The sequence below is a fragment of the Syzygium oleosum genome, unplaced genomic scaffold (genome assembly GCF_021117445.2).
Source record: "Syzygium oleosum isolate NSW1041296 unplaced genomic scaffold, Sole_v2.1 Sole_v2.39, whole genome shotgun sequence".
Classification (NCBI taxonomy): Eukaryota; Viridiplantae; Streptophyta; class Magnoliopsida; order Myrtales; family Myrtaceae; genus Syzygium; species Syzygium oleosum.
Window position 1 is genome coordinate 1,084,888 of NW_026607523.1, and position 19,276 is coordinate 1,104,163.

At 40.9% G+C, this 19,276-nt stretch overlaps 1 protein-coding gene and 2 long non-coding RNA genes across 4 annotated transcripts; 2 read left to right on the forward strand and 1 right to left on the reverse strand.

Moving 5' to 3' along the window:
- The first annotated feature begins 5,054 nt into the window (after positions 1-5,054).
- On the forward strand, positions 5,055-6,051 carry LOC130135927 (uncharacterized). Its single transcript, XR_008815065.1, has 2 exons — positions 5,055-5,538; positions 5,630-6,051. It is a non-coding gene; the product is annotated as an uncharacterized LOC130135927 (long non-coding RNA).
- Positions 6,052-12,103: 6,052 nt separating this feature from the next.
- LOC115692576 (glutathione S-transferase zeta class-like) lies at positions 12,104-17,840 on the reverse strand. Of its 2 annotated transcripts, XM_030619483.2 has the most exons (10): positions 17,805-17,840; positions 17,536-17,686; positions 17,181-17,237; positions 16,115-16,200; positions 15,918-15,992; positions 15,210-15,263; positions 15,050-15,125; positions 13,459-13,520; positions 12,776-12,835; positions 12,104-12,447 (listed from the first exon to the last, which is right to left on the reverse strand). In XM_030619483.2, the coding sequence occupies exons 1-10, from the start codon at positions 17,805-17,807 to the stop codon at positions 12,340-12,342; spliced, it is 732 nt and encodes a 243-aa protein (XP_030475343.1). In that variant the 5' UTR covers positions 17,808-17,840; the 3' UTR covers positions 12,104-12,339. The 2 variants fall into 2 exon arrangements, with proteins under 2 accessions (XP_030475343.1, XP_056161796.1); XM_056305821.1 differs by lacking the exon at positions 12,776-12,835.
- Positions 12,842-13,416, forward strand: LOC130135928 (uncharacterized). Its single transcript, XR_008815066.1, has 3 exons — positions 12,842-13,154; positions 13,190-13,260; positions 13,342-13,416. It is a non-coding gene; the product is annotated as an uncharacterized LOC130135928 (long non-coding RNA).
- Positions 17,841-19,276: the final 1,436 nt, after the last annotated feature.

Here is a 19,276-nt window from a genome sequence, read left to right on the forward strand (position 1 = left end):
AACCCTAAAAGATCTCCAAACACACGTTTTACCCTAAAAGATCTCATCTTTCTCTTCGGAAACTCAAAAATCTCTTCAATGGCACCGAAATCGACCACTAAATCAAAGAAAGGAATCAAGGGTTCCAGACGATCGAACCGTATCGTGGGAATGTTCACCAGAGCAGACAAAGATGGAGAAGCAGAGAAAATTGATATCTCTGACTCGGGCTCTGAGAAAGAGTCATCTGAAGGTAATAAATCTCCACGAATCCCTGTTCAAGAACGTGATCGTTTTGTTATGGCAAGACGACTGATAAAAAACATTAGTGTACTTTGAGAAAATCGGAGTGACCAGAGTATTGTAAATGCCATGTGTAAAACATTAGGTTTTCTATCTGAACGTGAAGTTATGGAGGAATATGAAAAGGGTATAAGGCTTGGAAGATCACATGTTGCTGAAAAGGGGATAGTTCTTAAAGAAACCTCTAATGTTCAGGAAACTCCTGTGACTGTAAAGAAAGGAGTTTTTCAAAAAGGAAAAGAGAAAGTAGAAGAACATTCGAATGTCGGAGGAGATGAATTCGTTGGTGAGGAGGAACTGCAGACTTTGGAGAAAAGCAAAAACATTGATACTAGGAAGGAGGATAATGATGAGAAACTATTTGCTGAGTTTGTGCCCATTTCTGGAATTCCTCCTTATGATAAGAAAAACGATAGTCTGTTTCGAAACAAAACTCTTAAGGTTGCTTACAATTCGCTCCTAGCCAAAGGAATAATGAATAACAGAGTTATAGACTTTAACTTCTTTGAGAATTTCAAAATCAAGATGCAGGCTCCGTTCGTTTGGCGGAAAATATTCTCCCGGAAAATATTTTCCGGATTTTCCAGTGTTCGGGGGGCGAAAAACGTTTTCCGTGGGAAAATATTTTCCTTCCCCCCTCACAAAATAGCCTAAGTCTACGGAAAATGACTTCCGCTTCTTCAAAAGCGGAAATCATTTTCCGGAGCTTCTTTTTCTTCTTCTTCACTAAGGTCGCCGGCCACCGCCGCCTCCGCCACCGCCCGGTCGCCGCCTCCGGTCGCCGGCCTCCGGTCTCCGGCCGCGGTCGCCGCCGCCGCCGCCGGACGTTGGCCGTCGGTCGCCGTTGCCGCCGCCGCCACCGCGGACGCCGAACGTTGGCCGTCGGTCGCCGGCCGCCACACGCCGCCGGCCCAGTCGCCGTCGCCCTGGCAGCCGCCGCCGCCGGTCGCCAGTCGCTGGCGAAAAATATTTTCCGAAACTTTTTCATATTGATCGCCGAACACCAGAAAATTATGTTCCGAGAAAATATTATCCAAAAGGAGAATATTTTCCGTCAAACGAACGGAGCCTCAGAGTCTGATTAAAAATCTTGATTTTCAAAGAATGTGCTTCCTCTCTTACAAAGTCTACCCTGAACTCACAGCTTACTTTTATTCAAATCTATCATTCATTTCTCCTACTGAAATTGAGTTCTCTGTTTTTCAACAAGATTACAAGTTATCAACCTTTGATCTCTCTGCCATTCTAGGAGTAAAACATACAGAATTTTCTTTTATTCCTATCACTTCAGATTTGGCATATCGATCTCTATCTAGTTACTCATCTTTCATCAGAGGCTCCACATCTCATGTATCTCACACTCTTTTTCCTCTAAATTCCATTGTCCTCCACAAAATCATCATCAATTGTCTCAGACCCAAAGGATCTTCCAAAACTAATGTCTCTCGATATGAGGCCAAGTTGATTTGGGCAATTCAAACCACCTTTCCCATTTCTCTGTCCCATATGATTATTCTTCAAATGTATAGAACTGTAAAGAAGAGTAAAGGTCAACTCTCTCATGGAGCTTTGATCACTGCTATCTTTGAGTATTTGAAAATCTCCATTCCTACAAAACTCAAAGGTAAACCTCTTCAAACTATGACTGTTGGAGAACTCATGATGACTAAGATGGGATACAGATTTGATGGTAAAAATTGGAAAGATAAGAAGGGTAAGATTATTCCTACCGAAATGATGAGTGCACAGAACAAGGGTTCTGTTAACATTTTTCATGAGTCTGATAAGAAGGAATCAATTGAACCCTTAGTAAGAAAGAGGAAAGTGCAGCCGACAGCCTTCAGAACTAACAGACTAGCCAAAAGAACTCAAGCCGTGGCCAGTGATTCTAATGAGATGGAAATATCCGATGAACAATCTGCTGAACAATCTCAAGCTGATGATAGGAGCCTTGAGGAGTCAAGGTTTATGCAATGTCTAATTATTCAAGATGCCAAGCATCAAGCCCGTGCAGACAGACATGCTGCCACTCAGCTTGAAATTCAGAAACTGCGAGATGAGGAGGAACACTTGATGAAATCACTAAGTGACATCATCAACAAACTAGTCATGGAAAATCAGCAAGAACACATGGCTACTGCAGAAAAAGAAGCTAAGGAAGGATCCTCTAGGAGACAGGGGGAGTTTGAACATGACCATGACGCTGAAATACAGGAGGAGTTTGAGCAAGAAAATGCTCACAATGATGAGGAAAATAGCATTAATCTAGCTGATATGCATGAGGAATTTGAGGAAGAAAATGCTCAAGATGTTGAGGATAATTACTTTAATCTGCCTAACATACAGGAGGACCACAATCAGAATGCACAAGAGGTAGCTCCTTCAGCAGCAACTTCTGCAGATTTCCTTTTGAAGGAGATGATTGTGAAAACAGTCCATCTGAAGCTCAACAGAGAGGCAAAGGGAAGGAAGCAGCATCTGTTGACATTCAGACCACTCACACTCCTTTTGGATACAATATGTCCTCATCCATGTCAGACCATGCAGCCATTACCAATCTAAGATGGAGACAAGCTGCAGTTCAGAATGAAGTCCGGGAACTCCGCAATGAACTTAAAGAAGGAATTCAGGAGATCCAGGACTTGATGGAAGCAAGAATCAATAATTTTAAGATTCAAGTTAGAACCGATGTACAAATTGCAGCAATTAACACTGCAGGCCTGATTCATCAGCTCTCATCTCATATTAAGCAACGATTAAACCAACTTTCTAGCTTCAGTCTTGTCCAAGTGCCTTTCCTATCTGCACCTTTTGGAACTTCTTCATCTGAACCCGCAGGACCCTCCACCCCTCTAGCAAATCAGCCAAATTGATCACATCTCTTCCCAACTTATCATTTCTGAGCTATTTATTTCAACTTTCCATATTGATTTTTGTTAAATGTTTGACTTGGTATGAACCTTGACTATTGACATATGATTCGACAATGGTTGTTCGACTTACTTTTACTGCATTTTTATTGATTATGCTATCTATCCTTTTTGCTGATGTCAAAAAGGGGGAGAACTATTATAGCGACAGAAGATGTGAATGCAAGTATGGAAGCGGCAGAATATGAATTGATATATATTGATTTCAGAGCTTAACAATGCTTTAACAATGCTTTATATACTTCGAAAGTTATATCATCTGAATAGACTATTTACATCGCATATAGACAGTTTTGTAATCATCAAAAAGGGGGAGAATGTTGAGAAAAATCCCTAATGAGTTTTGAGGAATGACAAAACTATCTGTTACTGACCAGAATTACACTTAGGTTATTTGATGCAGGTAAATGCTGAGTCATCAGACTTAGTCAATGAAAGGACTTTGTCATCAGATTCAAAATTACTCGTCAAATTCAATTAGTGTTATTTTTGGCAAGTTTATGCACAACAATCAAATTGATATCCCAGGATATCCTAATGGGCAATCACAAGATCGTTCATTAAACACGAAGAACTACACTTATGGAAACCTTGATTTGATTGTATGGGCGATCAAATTACTCGGAGATAATGGTTTTTTTTCTAACGACTATGCATCCTATTTTGGGAAGTTTCTCCAACGGGTTGATTTGGAGATCAATCCTCTGAAGACTGTCCAACGGATAGATTGGAAGTAGAGGAGTATAAAAGGAGTGCAAACGTTGTACAAGAAATAAGAACCAGAATCGAGAATTTCAAAGTCTGAATAGAGCTTCGATCTTACACACTTATGATTACTGTATTCCACGTTGTGACTTTAGAAAGAAAATTACTTGAGTGAAGAGTGTACGTGATAGTGCAGTTTATCATCTGAGAAGCACTGCTCTTGTAATCTTCTGGTAATTCAATAGTGAAACACAACCAACAGGCTGCCAGCGTGGAAAGTGGACGTAGGCATGATAAAGCCGAACCACTATAAAAATCTGTGTGCAGTATTCTCTATTCCTAAACTTTTATTTATTATTGCTGATATTATACTGCATACATATTTGTCAATCAATTTCGTCAGAACATCATCTTAGTCATCTGACGACAATTTACATACAAGTTTGTAATTCGCATCCTTTTGATATTGAACATATGAGTTGTTAACCTCGACTATATTCATTCCATCTGTATAGAAGGGAAGACGTCCGAGTGGGAAATTTTCTCTTTGTTTTCAAATTTTCCATAGTAGTATGTTAAAATCATGTATGTTCATTCCCCGAGCTTTCCTCGGCGAGAGAACACCAAAACAGACCTTCATGAGGGAAAACAGAAGTTGCAAGATTTTGATTGTGTAATGTTCTCGGAGAAGCATGATCTTTGAGGAATCAACATACAGAAGTTGGTTCAGTGTACTTTGAGTTTTTTCATGGGTTTAGTGCCATTCAGTTGTAAAGACAGCAAATTCGTAGGACGGTGGAATCCAATCTCTTTTCATGGATACGCATCTTGATGTCAGAGATGCCTGGCACCAGGGGAGTTTCCTGTCTGAATGCAGTCTGCGTCCATCTCATTCATTGGATACATCGGTCTCATACGTAGGGTTCACATGGGACCCATATGATCAACAGCTGAGATAAATCAAATTCAGTAGACTCAGATCCAGTATTTTCTATGCAACAAGGAAAAATTCTAGCATAGACAGAGTCCACTGAATTGGATCCATTTCGTCGTGTGGGCACCTCTCATGGAGCTCACAAAAAGAACATAATCAACCGTTAGGCTTTAACTATTCCGACATGGTATTTAATCAAACAATGAATCAAATTCAATAGATCGTTGCCCTCTCATTAGGGCTTCTCTCTCTTCTCCGGTAAGAGTTCTTCCCTATCCCATTGGTGATAACTAACCCAAATCCCTTCCCTTCCCAGAACCCTAACTCTTCCTAACCTGTTTTACCCTAACATCACACCTCCATTTCTTCCCATTACCCACAAAGAAATCTAGAAACCCAGAAATACACATTCCCATCTAAAGGTCTGACGCCCACTAACTGATGAATGACCAGCGAGGATGAGTCTTTGGAGGTCGAATTTGGGCCCCCTAGCGCTGTTCTCTCTCCATGTTTGTCGGGCGAATTTGCAACTCAACTTGCATAATGGCTCACTGGTCCCCTCGGCAACAGCTTTGTAACTTGCTACAATACAAACAAGGTCCGGTTCTTGGTGTTCGTTGTTGATGCTGCTCCTCCCCTGTGCTTGGTGTTCGCTGTATCATAGGAAGGCATGACGATTTCGTGGTGGTATGATCCGAATCTTTGCTTCGTCATTGCATCTGAATCTTTCGACTAAGACGCTTGCCACATGTTTGATCATATACCCGAGTGAAATTAGTGTAAGAATCTGGGAAAGTTTCTTACACATTGATGTCTGGTTAACTGTTTTGTGTTCGTTGTTGATGCTGCTTCTCTCCTAGTGGTAATTTGTCCATGGTGTGACTCCCCTATAAAGCAACAATGGAGAAAATCAACGATGAAGAAACTCGAATGGCTGCCCTTTGTAAGAGCCTAGGTTCGTTATGGTCAGATTCGGATATTGCTATTATGAAAGGGGTAGTTTTCCCTAGAAAAATTGAAATAATGTAATCTGACCATTTTTGGGAAAATCTTTAATAATCCGAGCATCAGCTTTCAAGCCTTCCAAAATACAATGCGAAGGGCATGGAGGTCTGATTCTGCCACTTTCCAAGATCTGGATGCTGGTATGTTTGCTGTAATGTTCAAATCCGAAATAGAGAAGAAAAGGGTGCTTGATAATGGTCCGTGGTCCTTTGTGAATCATCTTCTAATTCTCAAACCCTGGGAACCGAATATGCTAACACATGAATATGAGTTTAACTTCTGCTCATTTTGGGAACAAATCCATGGGTTCTCGTATGAATGGCTATATGAAGAAGCAGTGAATGAAGCAGCAAAATTTAGCGGACAAGTCTCAGAGGTTCGAGTAATCTCTAAAGGTCCTAGTTCCCAAAATACAGGGAAAGCGAGAATAACTCTGAACTTATCTAAGCCTCTCAAGTCTGGAATTCTTACCGATAATGGAGATAGGAAATTTTGGTTAGATTTCAGGTATGAGAGGCTCCCCCACTTCTGTTATGATTGTGGAACGATAGAACACTATGCCAAATTTTGTGAAGAAGTAGCCTTTGATGAGGGAAAGATGGATGAATGTCGCTTTGGGAGCTGACTAAGAGCTGAAGAGAAAGAGTGGAGTCCACATTGGAAGATATTTAATGGGGAGTTGGAGGAAGAGAGAATGACAGAAGATTTTATCCCTGAAACTCTAGTCTACACTACTCTAATGGTGCCTTCTAACAAGGGTACTAGCAGGTTGGAAACTCAGGATCATACCCAAAAACAGAGCAAGGGAAAAGGTGTATTTATAGGGGAAGGTAGCTCTCTAAACCAACAAGACCATGTATCTGCATTGGCACCACTTCTACTTCCAGCTCCTGTGCAGGTACAAAAGTCCATAATCTCTGCTGTGGAACAATCTGTAGAGGGAAGACAGAAGAAGAAAAGTAAGGGACCATAGCTTCAGACCAAAAAAAAACAGCGGCGTTACAGCCCTTATGATTCCAAGATGGCAAATCAACATGCCATGGATGAGACAAATTTGATGGAAACTCCTATTCATGTTGTAGCAGAAGCAAGTGAATGGGCTTTGGTGGCTAGCCCTAATAAGCCACCAGGTTACAAGTGAATCTTATATGTTGGAACTGTCAGGGGTTGGGCACACCACTGACAATTCGAGAACTTAGAGTCCTCATGGCTCAAGAAAGGCCTAGTTTGGTGTTTCTGATGGAAACTAAAAATGAGGAACAAATGCTTCATCAAATAAAAAGACAGCTACAGTTTCAGAGTTGCTTCATAGTAAATCCAGTGGGTATTGCAGGAGGTATGGCTATTTTTTGGAACGACCAAGTTTCTTTAAAAGTGGATTCACACTCAGAATTTTTTTATAGATGTAGAGTGTGTGATAGAGGAGAGTAAACAGAAGATGTGACTTACCTTCGTTCATGCACCATCGCAGTTTAATGAGAGAGTACTCTTATGGGACAAATTACATGACATTAGTCTCATGAACCACCTCCCTTGGGCTTGCATCGGAGACTTCAATGAGATTCTTCATCATTGGGAGAAGGTTGGGATACGCATGGCCGAAAATTATAGACTCAATGCTTTTCGAGATTGCCTACATGCTTGCACGTTAATGGATATGGAGAGTAAAGGTTGTGCTTTCACATGGTCTAATCACAAGGAAGGAGAGGCTTTTGTTAAGGAGAAACTTGATAGAGTGTTATGTACCATGGATTGGAGATTTAGCTTCCCCAACGCTGAAGCATTTGCATTCCCAGCAGTTGGCTCAAACCATAGTCCTTTATTGCTGTATTTCCTAAACCAGTGAGAAGGAAAAGAGAATTCGGACTTGAGATGTTTTGGCTACAACATGCTGAATGTGAGCAGATTGTTAGAAATAGTTGGCATTCCTCTGAACTAGAAAATGAGGAACTATCCAGACGTCTATAAATAGTTTCAAAAGCTCTGCAAGAGTGGAGTAGGACGAAATTCTCAAATGCAAAAAAGGGAATCCGGACCATGAAGAAAGAAATTCAGGAACTTACTAGCAGCAAAACAGTCCTCATTGATGAAGAGAGAGTGTGGTACCTAAAAAAGGAAATAGAGAAGATATGGATACAAGAGGAGATGTACTAGGATTTGCGATCGAGAATGAGCTGGCTAAAGTGGGGGGATAAAAATACAAAATACTTTCATACCACTACAATACAGAGAAGGCAACGGAACAAGATCTCAATGTTGAGAAACTCATAAGGGGTTTGGCTATGTGAATTAGGTCAACTAAAACAGCAGACAATGGATTTCTTCATAACTTTGTACAGTTCTGAGGGCCCTCGACATTTTGAACCTATAATGGAGTTTGTTCCTAACTTAGTGGGAGAGGAGATAAACCAAGTCTGAACTGCAGAACTGACAATGAAGGAAGTTACAGAAGCTGCTCATCAACTGGGTGCCACTAAAGCACCAGGCCTGATGGACTACATGGGAAATTCTACCATCATTGTAAGGACCCGGGGTCTACACTGTGTAATATTGTCCGCTTTGGGCCCACTAACCCTCACGGCTTTAAAACGCGTTACACAGAGTAGAGAACCCAAGCCTTATAAACTAGCCCAGGACTCCCCCCCTAAGCGATGTGGGACAAGAGACATGCCCCCCTTGCCATCCTAGAAGCCTGCCAGGAGCCGCTCCTTGTCCAGGCCCTCTGGCCCCGGCGACCACTCCCCGCCCTCGTCGGACCGGGTTGTTACATTCTCCCCTCCTTCGAGCACGTGTCTCTCGCTGTGGCCCCACACGCGGCCGGAGTCGGCTCGATACCATTTGTAAGGACCCGGGGTCTACACTGTGTAATATTGTCCGCTTTGGGCCCACTGACCCTCACGGCTTTAAAACGCGTTACACAGAGTAGAGAACCCAAGCCTTATAAACTAGCCCAGGACTCCCCCCCTAAGCGATGTGGGACAAGAGACATGCCCCTCCTTGCCATCCTAGAAGCCTGCCAGGAGCCGCTCCTTGTCTAGGCCCTCTGGCCCCGGCGACCACTCCCCGCCCTCGTCGGACCGGGTCGTTACAATCATCACTGGGAAGATCTAAAACAAGGGTGTTCAAAGAAGTACAAAGATTTCTAAACTCTGGGATTCTCAACCCAGAGTTAAATAGAACGCATATATCACTTATCCCAAAGATCCCTAATCCGGAGAAGCTGAAACAATACCGTCCCTTAGCTTATGTAACTTTGCTTATAAAATCATCTCAAAAGTCTTGGCGAATAGACTGAAACCATGAATGCCAAACTTCATCTCGAAAGAGCAGAGTGCATTTGTAAGTGGCATACAGATTCAGGATAACATTTTAATTGTCCAGGAAGTGCTACATCAGCTCAGAATTAGAAAGAGAAAGAAGAAGTTCCTGGATGTCCTTAAACTTGATATGAAAAAGGCATTTGACAAAGTCGAATGGGATTTTATGGAAGCTTGCTTGCTCAGAATGGGATTCAGTGCTCAATGGGTCAGATGGGTTATGCAATGCATCACAATTGTGTCTTATAGTGTAAAGTTGAACGGAGAACCACTGCTCTATTTTCATCCCTCAAGAGGTCTCCGCCAAGGTGACCCACTCTCTCCATATTTATTTATCATTGTGGTGAATGTATTATCCTTTATGATGAAAAATGCACTGGAGAATGGGATTATCAAAGGAATACAGTTAAATAGATAATGCCCAACTTTGAACCACTTACTCTTTGCGGATGACTCAATCTTCTTCCTGGATGGAACAATTAATGAGTGCCAAAGTGTAGCTGCAATCTTGAATCAATACTCCTATGCCTCGGGTCAAGCTATTAATTTGAATAAATCTAGATTGTTTGGTAGTAAAGATTGCCCACAGAGATTGAGGCAGAATATGGCTGCGGAGATGCGAGTGCCGATTATAGAGAAAACTGGCAAGTTTTTGGGAATTCCTTCTGACTGGGGTGAGTCAAAGAAGCAAATGTTTGCGTGGATTATGGCGAGAGTCAATATGAAGCTAGAAGGCTAGAAAGAAAAGTTGATATCTAAAGCAGGAAAAGAAATCCTCATTAAAGCAGTGGTTCAAGCTCTCCCACAGTATGCTATGTCCATCTTTAAAGTTCCTATCTCCATTTGTCGTGTTATTGAGCAGAAAATTGTTGTTTTTTGGTGGAGAAATGGGGCAAGCAAATCAGGATTGCATTGGAGAAAATGGAATGTGCTAAAACTTAGAAAGGATAATGGAGGATTGGGCTTTAGAGACCTCATCACTTTTAATAAGGCTATGTTGGGGAAACAAGCCTGGAGATTGACTCAAAACCCAACATCTTTGTGGAGTCGGGCACTTAAAGGACTCTACTTCCCTCATTGTGATTTCAGACATGCTGGTAAGAGGACACAGCCATCTTGGGGGTGGCGAAGCCTCCTAATGGGCAGCGATGCTATTCTTCCCTCCATTATGTGGTCAGTTGGAAATGGGGAAAAGATTAGAATTAGAGAGGATAAATGGCTACCCAGAGGAATTATAGGAGGACCACCAAACAGAGAAGAGCCTGAGCAGGTAGCTGATTTGATACAAAAGCAAGATTCAACGTGGAATACACAAACCCTACATGCTCTATTTGATGAACAAACCTCCAATGAAATCCTCTCAATTCCATTGCGATCTTAACTAACGGAGGATAAGTTGGTTTGGAACAACACTAGATCAGGGTCCTATACAGTTAAGAGTGGGTACAACAAACTAAGGGGAGAAACCGAGAAACAGATCGCAACTTTAGCGTCCACTTCGTATCAGACCCCTCGAAAACTATGGACAAGGATTTGGCAGGCAAAAACCATTCCAAAAATCAGATTTTTCTTGTGGGAAATGTGCCAAAATGCTTTGCCTACCAAGGAAAATTTATTTAAAAGGAGTATTGTTCAAGAACCCACCTGCAGTCTGTGTAACCAACAGGTTGAGACAACCAAGCACTTATTCCTACTTTGCCCATGGACAAATCAGGTGTGGTCGAACCCGGCCCTGCATATTCAAATCTCCAGTCAAGGACTTACAAGAATTGAAAAGTGGCTACTAAATTTCAAAAGTACCTCAGTCTCCTTTGATTTGCTAGTGGTGGTTCTCTGGTATATATGGAAATGGAGGAACAACTTCATTTTTCGAAGTCAATCCCCAAATCTGCAGCACCTGGTGAGCTCTACAATGGCCATGCACCAGAATATTTGCCGATGGACTAAACCGGAGGAGAACACCAACTCGAAGGATAGCCACTCACCCAAATCGTGGCGACCACCGGAGAAAGGGACTCTCAAGTGGAATATTGACGGATCCTACACTCCAGGTTCAACGGAAGGATCCATAATTGGTATTTGCCGTGATTTATCGGGGAAGATTGTGGTGGATTCGCTAAAATGGTGAGGACAAGTTTAGCTATCAATGTGGAAATCCTTGCTTGCCTTGAAACTCTGAAGCTACTTCATGCACGAAGGGAGGAAGACAAAATGAGGTACCTGCTAGAATCTGACAACTTGATTTTGGTTAATTGCCTTTTAGGCTTACATATTTCTCCATGGGAAGCCACTCCACTTATTACCGAATGCAAACTGCTGCTAGCCCATTTACCTAATGTTCTTTTAGCCCACTATAATAGGGAAGAAAATAAGGTGACAGACTGGATTGTAAAGACTCAAAGGTCTTTAACCCTCCCGCAACCCTTTGGAACATTTTATGTGCTAAAGCTTATCTTGATGAAATGAAATAATCTTGTTTCGACCAAAAAATCAAATTCAATACATTCAGATTCAGTATTTTCCATGCACAGGGAAAAAAATCTTTCGTAAACCGAGTCCAGTATATTGGGTCCATTTTGTCCGTTCATCACGTAGTCCCCGTCATTGTGTGGGCCCCACTAATGGAGCTCACATGGAGCGCACACACATCAACTCTAAACTTTCACCTATATCAGCATGGCAAAGGCCTAAAACAAAGTCACGACTGCTTTTCTGATGACCTATCAAGGATGATGTCTTTAATATGTTTAGTTCATCTCTTAATGTCTCGTCTACTCATGCAGCTCCCCCCGTCTTTGCGATTCCACGTTGATCGCTCCAATTAAAACATTAATCATACGACAATGTGATTTAGCATTCTAACATTCTACTCTCAAAGTACGTCATTTTGTCCACGAGGATTCGAGAGAGAGAGAGAGAGAGAGAGAGAGTGACCAAAGTAAACTCTCTTAGTATACCAGGTGTTGCATATATGAAAAGTTGAGGGCAGCCAAAGAAATGTTCTTGTGGTTGAATATAGGCATCCAACATAATTCCCCGCATCTCGACCCAAAAAAAAAAAAAAACACATTATACCTCGTGAGCTCAGGTAATATTATTCTTCAGAATCACTACATTCTTAAAGCAGCTGCCGAGCTAGTATTTCGCAGTCACACCAATTGGTCAGCTAAGCTTGCGGTTGAGGAGCATCTGGCTGATTTTCTGGCATGGCATCTCGAAAAGCAGGTATCTCACAGTATGTCTCGTGCAGCTTTGACAAGATAGGATATTGACTCTACAAAAGTAGCTAAGAGCAATGAACTGGATATTTCGTGATTCATGATAAACCAAGACAATTTGGGCAACCATTTGCAGGAGTTTTTATCTTTTTTTCCCAGCCATCATGTATAAATGGAGTTCGGAATGATTGGTTTTATCCATGTGCAGTTTATGGGGACCTTCTGTTATCCAGCAAATGTGAAATTACAGAAAACGGTTCTGCACCATTACAGATCCACAGTGCCACTCTTTATTTAAAGTTTGTTGTAGAAGAGTAACTTAGAAGGAATTTATTTCCGAACTCCATATGATATGAACTATGCAAGCTTAGGCAAGAGAATTACCATGTCAACATTGAACCACTGGACAGCCGCATAAATCTGGGGTGCCAGGAAAACATCGGCCTACACATGATTTGTTTGATCACTTCCAAGGAGAACAAATAGAACATGATGGCAAGCTTTTTAGTCTACAGACTGGGTAAGAGAACTCATTATGGCTCTCCATCGGAGTGCAACAGACATCAGCATAGCATACGATCTATCTTTCATTAAACAGGTATAGTGAACCTAGATTTTTTACTCATTTTCCTTTAAGGACCAGAAGAACTTTTGACTTCGGACCATTTGCAGCATAAACAGCTAACTGAGCACCAAATTCTACTGAGGTCGGAAGACAGAGAAGCTTATAAAAGTGTCTTTTCTCAAAAATGAGCTTATAAAAGTTAACATTAGTAGTCCTTAACAAAAAAAAAAAAGTTAACATTAGTAGTGATACAGTATGGGGGTTTCTTCTTCCAACGGTCAGTTCGTGATTCTGGCACAAACGTGTGAAGTCACATGAGCTTCATAATGTGTCAATTTGCCTAACATTAACCTAATGATGCACTAGAAAGAGAGAGGAGGAACAGGTATAATGGATCTGTGAACAGCCCTGAAAATTTGACCATGACAAAGAATAGAAAACAAACAAGATGGAACAAAAACATGGAAGCTTTCAGCAAAGAGATGGAGCCCAGAAATCAAACCAGACAAACTTCGTCTCCCGTGGCATATTTTCCAGCATGGTCTGCTAATACCTTCTCAAGTGCTGAAACACGTAAGCATGACTTTTACCACTCTAAAAGTTGAATTTTTTCATCCATTATTTCAACAGAATAAAACAAGAACAATCGAGAATTCAAGAAATTCCATCCAGTACAATGTCATTTGAACGTGAAGCAAACTCAGCACCCAAAAGATATCTAGTCATGACAAACCAGCTAAAAACGATCAGAACTGTTCTATGCCTCACCATAAATTGGAATTCCAACTTATGTAACAAAAAATGAACTGATAAAGAAGAAAAATCGCAAGCAAACGAAGCTAGAAAGAAAGAACTGAATATACTCATAGGGCATTTGGTATAGCTATGTCCAGTGATTACCACTTTGAAAGGAGGTGCTTCAGCTTTTCTGCGGTGTTAGGCAACACTTCACAGCTGCAACACCCAACAGTTGCAGTTTCACCCAATTTCCAGGTGTTGCAACTTTAAACACATGTTTCCAAACATAGGTTTTGCGATATATCAGAACGAACTTTCAGACTCTTTGTTTAGAGGAATCAGAAATGGCCTTTGACAAGAACAGTGAAGAAAAAGCGTACTGCACAATCGCATGGGGAATATTATAGCAATAGCAACCCTAGATTTAGCTTCACTTCATGCAATACTAGTAATGGACCATAATTACAGATTACAAGAATCAATTATCCAATAATGGTTTCAGAAATGAAGGGTGAAGAAAATGGACTGCACACTGAGCACAGTGCGATGTGGGAAAAACCATGGGAATCTAACCTAGATTAAGCTGCATTACATGCTACACCAGTAGGAGCCTATCATTATAGTTGGAATCTGGTGTCCTTATTGAAATTGGAATATGTATTGAACAGGACTCAGCAGAGAATTAGCCTAACCAAGTATCAATTAGGAAAGTTTCTTCTCAAATGTTAATAAAACCGTGTAGAACTTACTCTTCTGTTCATTCCTACGCAAAGTCAAGTTCAAGTAACAAGAGCTAGCTTGAATTAGTCCTCAGACAAATTTAGACTGTGGTACTTCCCTTGAAAGAGGTTCTCATATTTAACAGGACTAAGCACTGGATTTTCACCACTATCAGACAGGACCGATCATTCTCAATTTGATATATTCATGAAACACATTCTTCAGTTGATCACACATCTAGACAAGCCTGACTTTTTGTTCAAGGAACTGTGGCAATGGTGGCAATTTATAAGGTGTATATAACTGCAACTAGGAGGTTCCCTCCTCTTGCGTATAATTATTTTTTCTATACTAAACTATTTCACTATTAAATTGCTTATAAATTTAACCGCTCCAATTATGCAGAAGGAAAATCAACCAAAAATCAGCAAAGCATCCGCTCAAGGGAAAGCTATCACCTAGCTGACCTTCACAACTTGTGCACATACGGTCATGCTATCAGAAAGGAAGACATCATCCCCACCACCCCTCTCCCCCACCCCCTTACACAAAAAAAAATAAAGAAAAAAGAAAAAAATTGACGGGGAAAAAAAGCAAAGGAGATCAGCAGAGTTATCAATAATACTAAAATGTACCTGAAAAGCCTCTTCCAATGTGAAATTGAAACCAAACAAGCGGCTCACTGGGACCAACTTTCTCCTCAAGAAATTTCTGTGATGCAACAGTTGTTCGGTCACATTCCCGTATATTGAAAGCAGCTACTGAGAGGAACAATTAATTTCCTCAGATATTTACCAGAACATAGAGATTCTGAAAAGGTTGTATGCTTGAAGAAACAATATTTGCAGCCTAAACAATAAAGACCAAGTTACTCCACAGAAAAAGAAGCCATAAGATCATATAGAAAGAATAGAAAGTCAACATGAAAAAACACATCATGTATCTATTCTCCAATCATTGCTGTTTGTCAGTCTTGACATATGTCATAATATATAGGTACTTCATCTCCCTGTCATCTCCCTATTGCACCTCAGCCTAGTGTCAACCAGCGAATGAATTCCTCAGTTGTCACCACCCACAGAGCCAGAATCCTTGTCCTACTCTCTGAATTTTATAGCTGGTGGATCTGGCCTAACCCCCAAGGCAGTTACAGATATAGTTCAACCAAAATTTAGGTAACTTAAGAAAATTTGGCAAAAGTTTAGCAGAAAAATGATGATTTGGTGTATTGTTTTGAGGGGAAAAAAAAAAGAAGACTGAGGTCACCGTTATAACCAGCCTTTAATGCTGGAACTGGAAGTTCTGGTAAAGTCGTATGCCTGAACAGATTTCGACTGAAGGTTTATTCATGTCATTGACCAGGCAATCACCTTATAGATCCACACGCAACAAAAAGCCAGTGGAACAATTTAAAACTTATTAAGGCATTTATGATGTTGCTAGATTCTTCACAGATAGACATGGAAGACAAGGAAAAGCCTCCAAAAGTAATAACCTTTTTACCTGATGGTTGATTGCCCTTTTCTTCAAATCACCGGGCAACAGTGGGTGGTGCTGAGGATATCTCTCTTCTAGATACTGCAAGGCATAAAGGACACATTACAGGCCACAGCCTACACAAGAAAGTCTATAAAATGATGAAGGGTCCTCTATGCCCAGTAATATGATATGTGAAGGAGTTGAAAGTTGCAAATTCTCACCATAAGGATAGCAAATGAGTCTGCCAGTACAAAGTCCCCATCAGCCAACGCAGGCACATAACTAATTGGATTAAGCTTTGAGAACTCTACCGTTAGAAAAAGCAAAACAGCAGTGAGAAGAACTATATCCAATCATGAATATGGAGGACTTGACTGCCTGCTGCCAAGCCAAAAAGGTAAACTTGCTTCTACCTAGTACTTCGGAAATCAAAGAATGTCACAGCCGGGTAACTGACAAACAGACATGTCTTTGTTACCCTTGCTATAATACAGAGTCTCTTTGTCCTTTAGGTAAAATAAATTTCCCGAAAAGAAAGGATGTAAAGCGGGGTATATGCAGCAAGGCATATGACAGAATAACATTCTCACAGTATCATGTCAGGAGAAGTAACTGGCAGCATGACCTCATTTGGTAGATTATGATGATCTCACACTGCTCAAAGGTAAGTAAGTGCAAGCACATCTTTTTTTCTGGAAGGAACTTATGACACAGTTAAACACAAATTGGGTCATACATGACAACGCAATTGGTGCCAATAGATAAATTATTCGGACGGCTATAGAGGAAACAAAGAGAGCCAAAACGAAAACATATAGAAAACCATTAGAGAGTTCAAAAAATCTCCTTGAAGTCTTTTGTAAACTCTCCACACCCAGCATCATTGCTTCTCAGTCTATATGGGGTATTCCAGTAATCTTGACATCAGATTCACTGTGTAAGACTTTCTTCAACCACCCTTAGAGATAAATATTCCACTGCTGGCGGAAAGAACTAACACATTAAATGTTGAAAACCATAAGTTGACAGATTACTCCATACAGTCGGATTGGAAAACATAACCATGGTGAGACAAGTTTTCCATCCCATCGCCCAGCCAACAGATGGGAATTACAACCATATTCGACAATGCCCATCATGCTCGTGCAAGCCGATTGTAATGCAGTAATAGCTTAACCATAGGCCTTCCAAGGATAAAGCAAACGATAAACACAACCAGAGCACCGCATTAACTCAGGATAACAGGGGAAAAACAAAAACAGAGGGAACAGCCAAAGGAGGACTCACCTGCACCGAATTGCTCCCCCTTCACCAAATGTACATGTACGTACTCGTACTCAAGTCCTTCAAATCCCAAAAATTATCACCACCATCATTATCAAGTCGCACCAGGGTATAATTCAAACAAAATTACCTCTAAAACACTAAATAAGCGCAGCACCATAAACTCCCCACCCCCTCCCCCCTCCAAAAAAAAAAAATAGTCACACCCAAGAAACAAAGAATTTAAATAAAACGCCGCGGAAACGACATCCGAAGCTCGGATTCCATATCAACACGCCAGCAATCGCAACAGAACAGCACGAAAACATAAAGGCGCGCGAGAGAAAGTGGGGGGGCTGAGAAGAAGCCACTGCGAGACCTTTCAAGTTGAGGGCGATGCGGACGCGGAAGGAGCAGGAGCTCTTCCAGTAGTTGTACAGCTTCAGCTTCGACGCCGCACCCGCCCCGCTACCAGCACCAGCACCAGCACCAGCAGCACCACCGCCGCCGCCACCGACCGCCGCCGCCGCCTGTGAACAACAGACACACACAAAAACACGGTTCAGAGAGAGGATCGCCACACGTCGGCGGGACACCGCGATCGGGACCGAGAGACGAGAGGGCGACTGGGGAGATGCGCGCGCGCACCATGATCGAACGCTTGCACCGGCGATCAAAGAAGGAAGGAAGGAAGGAAGGAAGGAAGGAAGGAAGCGAGCAAGGAAAGCTTCGCCACTGTCAGAGTGGGTGTGGAAATGGTGGCCGAACGAATTATTTACTTATGGACGACGAAGAAGACGATCGTAAAACGGTCAAAGAGCCGTGTCCCCCTTTCTTTTCTTTTTATTTATCCCGTATAAAAAAAAGACATTTTCTTTTTTCGCATTTTTTTGAATTTTTTTAATCGCGACGTCATCGAGGACGGCATTCTCGATGTTTATTTTTAATTCAGTAAAATAATTTGGATACTTTTAAAACGAAAATTTTTGAACAAAATTTCCCATTTTACCATTGCCGATACAACTACTCTTACTAAAAAAGTCAAAACCGTGATTATTTATCGTGAAAGGATAAACTTTTTCGCTTTTCATGACATAAGAGGCAAAATTTTAAATAAAAATTTGGAGTGCTATTATTTTCTCAAAATAAAGGTATAAAATGCACCTTATTTCAAATAGAAAACCTGAAGTGGCTAATTTAGTCTTAAAAAAGGACGCAATCTTTGGTAAATTTTTGTTGAACATTTTTCAAAATTTGTCAACGGCATTTTTTTCGTCCTTTTATTTTTTGATTTTTTTTTCTTCTTTTTTTTTCTTTTTTTCCTTTTTACGAGTTTTTCTTTCCTTTTCGCCTGTGGCCAGTCTTAGGCAACAACCAGCCACTAGCGATACCCAAAAAGGGTCGGGTGAAGCTACCCTTGAAAGCCACAGGTGAGGCCGGCTTTGCCTAGGTGACACTGCTGTGCGCCGCTAGCAAAAGCGCCCCGCCCTTGGATCTCGGATTGCCTCGCCCATGGCCGATAAAAAATCATAAAAAACAAAAATTCTTAGTCGTGACGTCATCCGAGACGGCACTCCCGATGTTTATTTTAATTTAGTAAAATAATTTTGACTTTTTTATAAAAAAAAAATTTAAAATTATCCATGCCGGACACAACTACTCTTATTAAAAAATCAAAACCATAAAAATCTATCGTGAAAAGATAAATTTTCTCTTTTCATGACGTAAAATGTTGCTAAGTGGATTTCTATCGTTTCGAATTAGTGGAGGAGGTAATTGACCCGTCAATTCTCCTTCCATGCCTCACATGATTTCTATCTAAGTGGTAAATTGATAATTTCTCTATATTATCTAATCAAGACGTGTTATTTAATTGAATATAATTGAAAAATAATTCTCTTATAAAAATATGAATTGTAAAGAAATTCCCGCATATCATCTTCTACACGTGTTTTTTATGCTTTGTCATAAATCATCAAAGAAGTGCATTTATTAGATATATTATTCTTTTAGTAAGTTTTTCTACTTTTATAATACTTATGTGCTGTTAAAGATGTGATTTTTTCCTAATTTACCCAACCTTTTCAATTTTATATAATACAAAAAAATTCATTAAAATG

Excerpts from the sequence above, each read along its gene's own strand:
- LOC115692576 (XM_030619483.2), bottom strand. Across the intron at positions 15,126-15,209 it reads TTCAGAATCTCTATGTTCTG|AAATTTCTTGAGGAGAAAGT; the intron begins GTAAATATCTGA and ends GTTGCATCACAG. Across the intron at positions 12,836-13,458 it reads CGGGAGACGAAGTTTGTCTG|GCCGATGTTTTCCTGGCACC; the intron begins GTTTGATTTCTG and ends AATCATGTGTAG.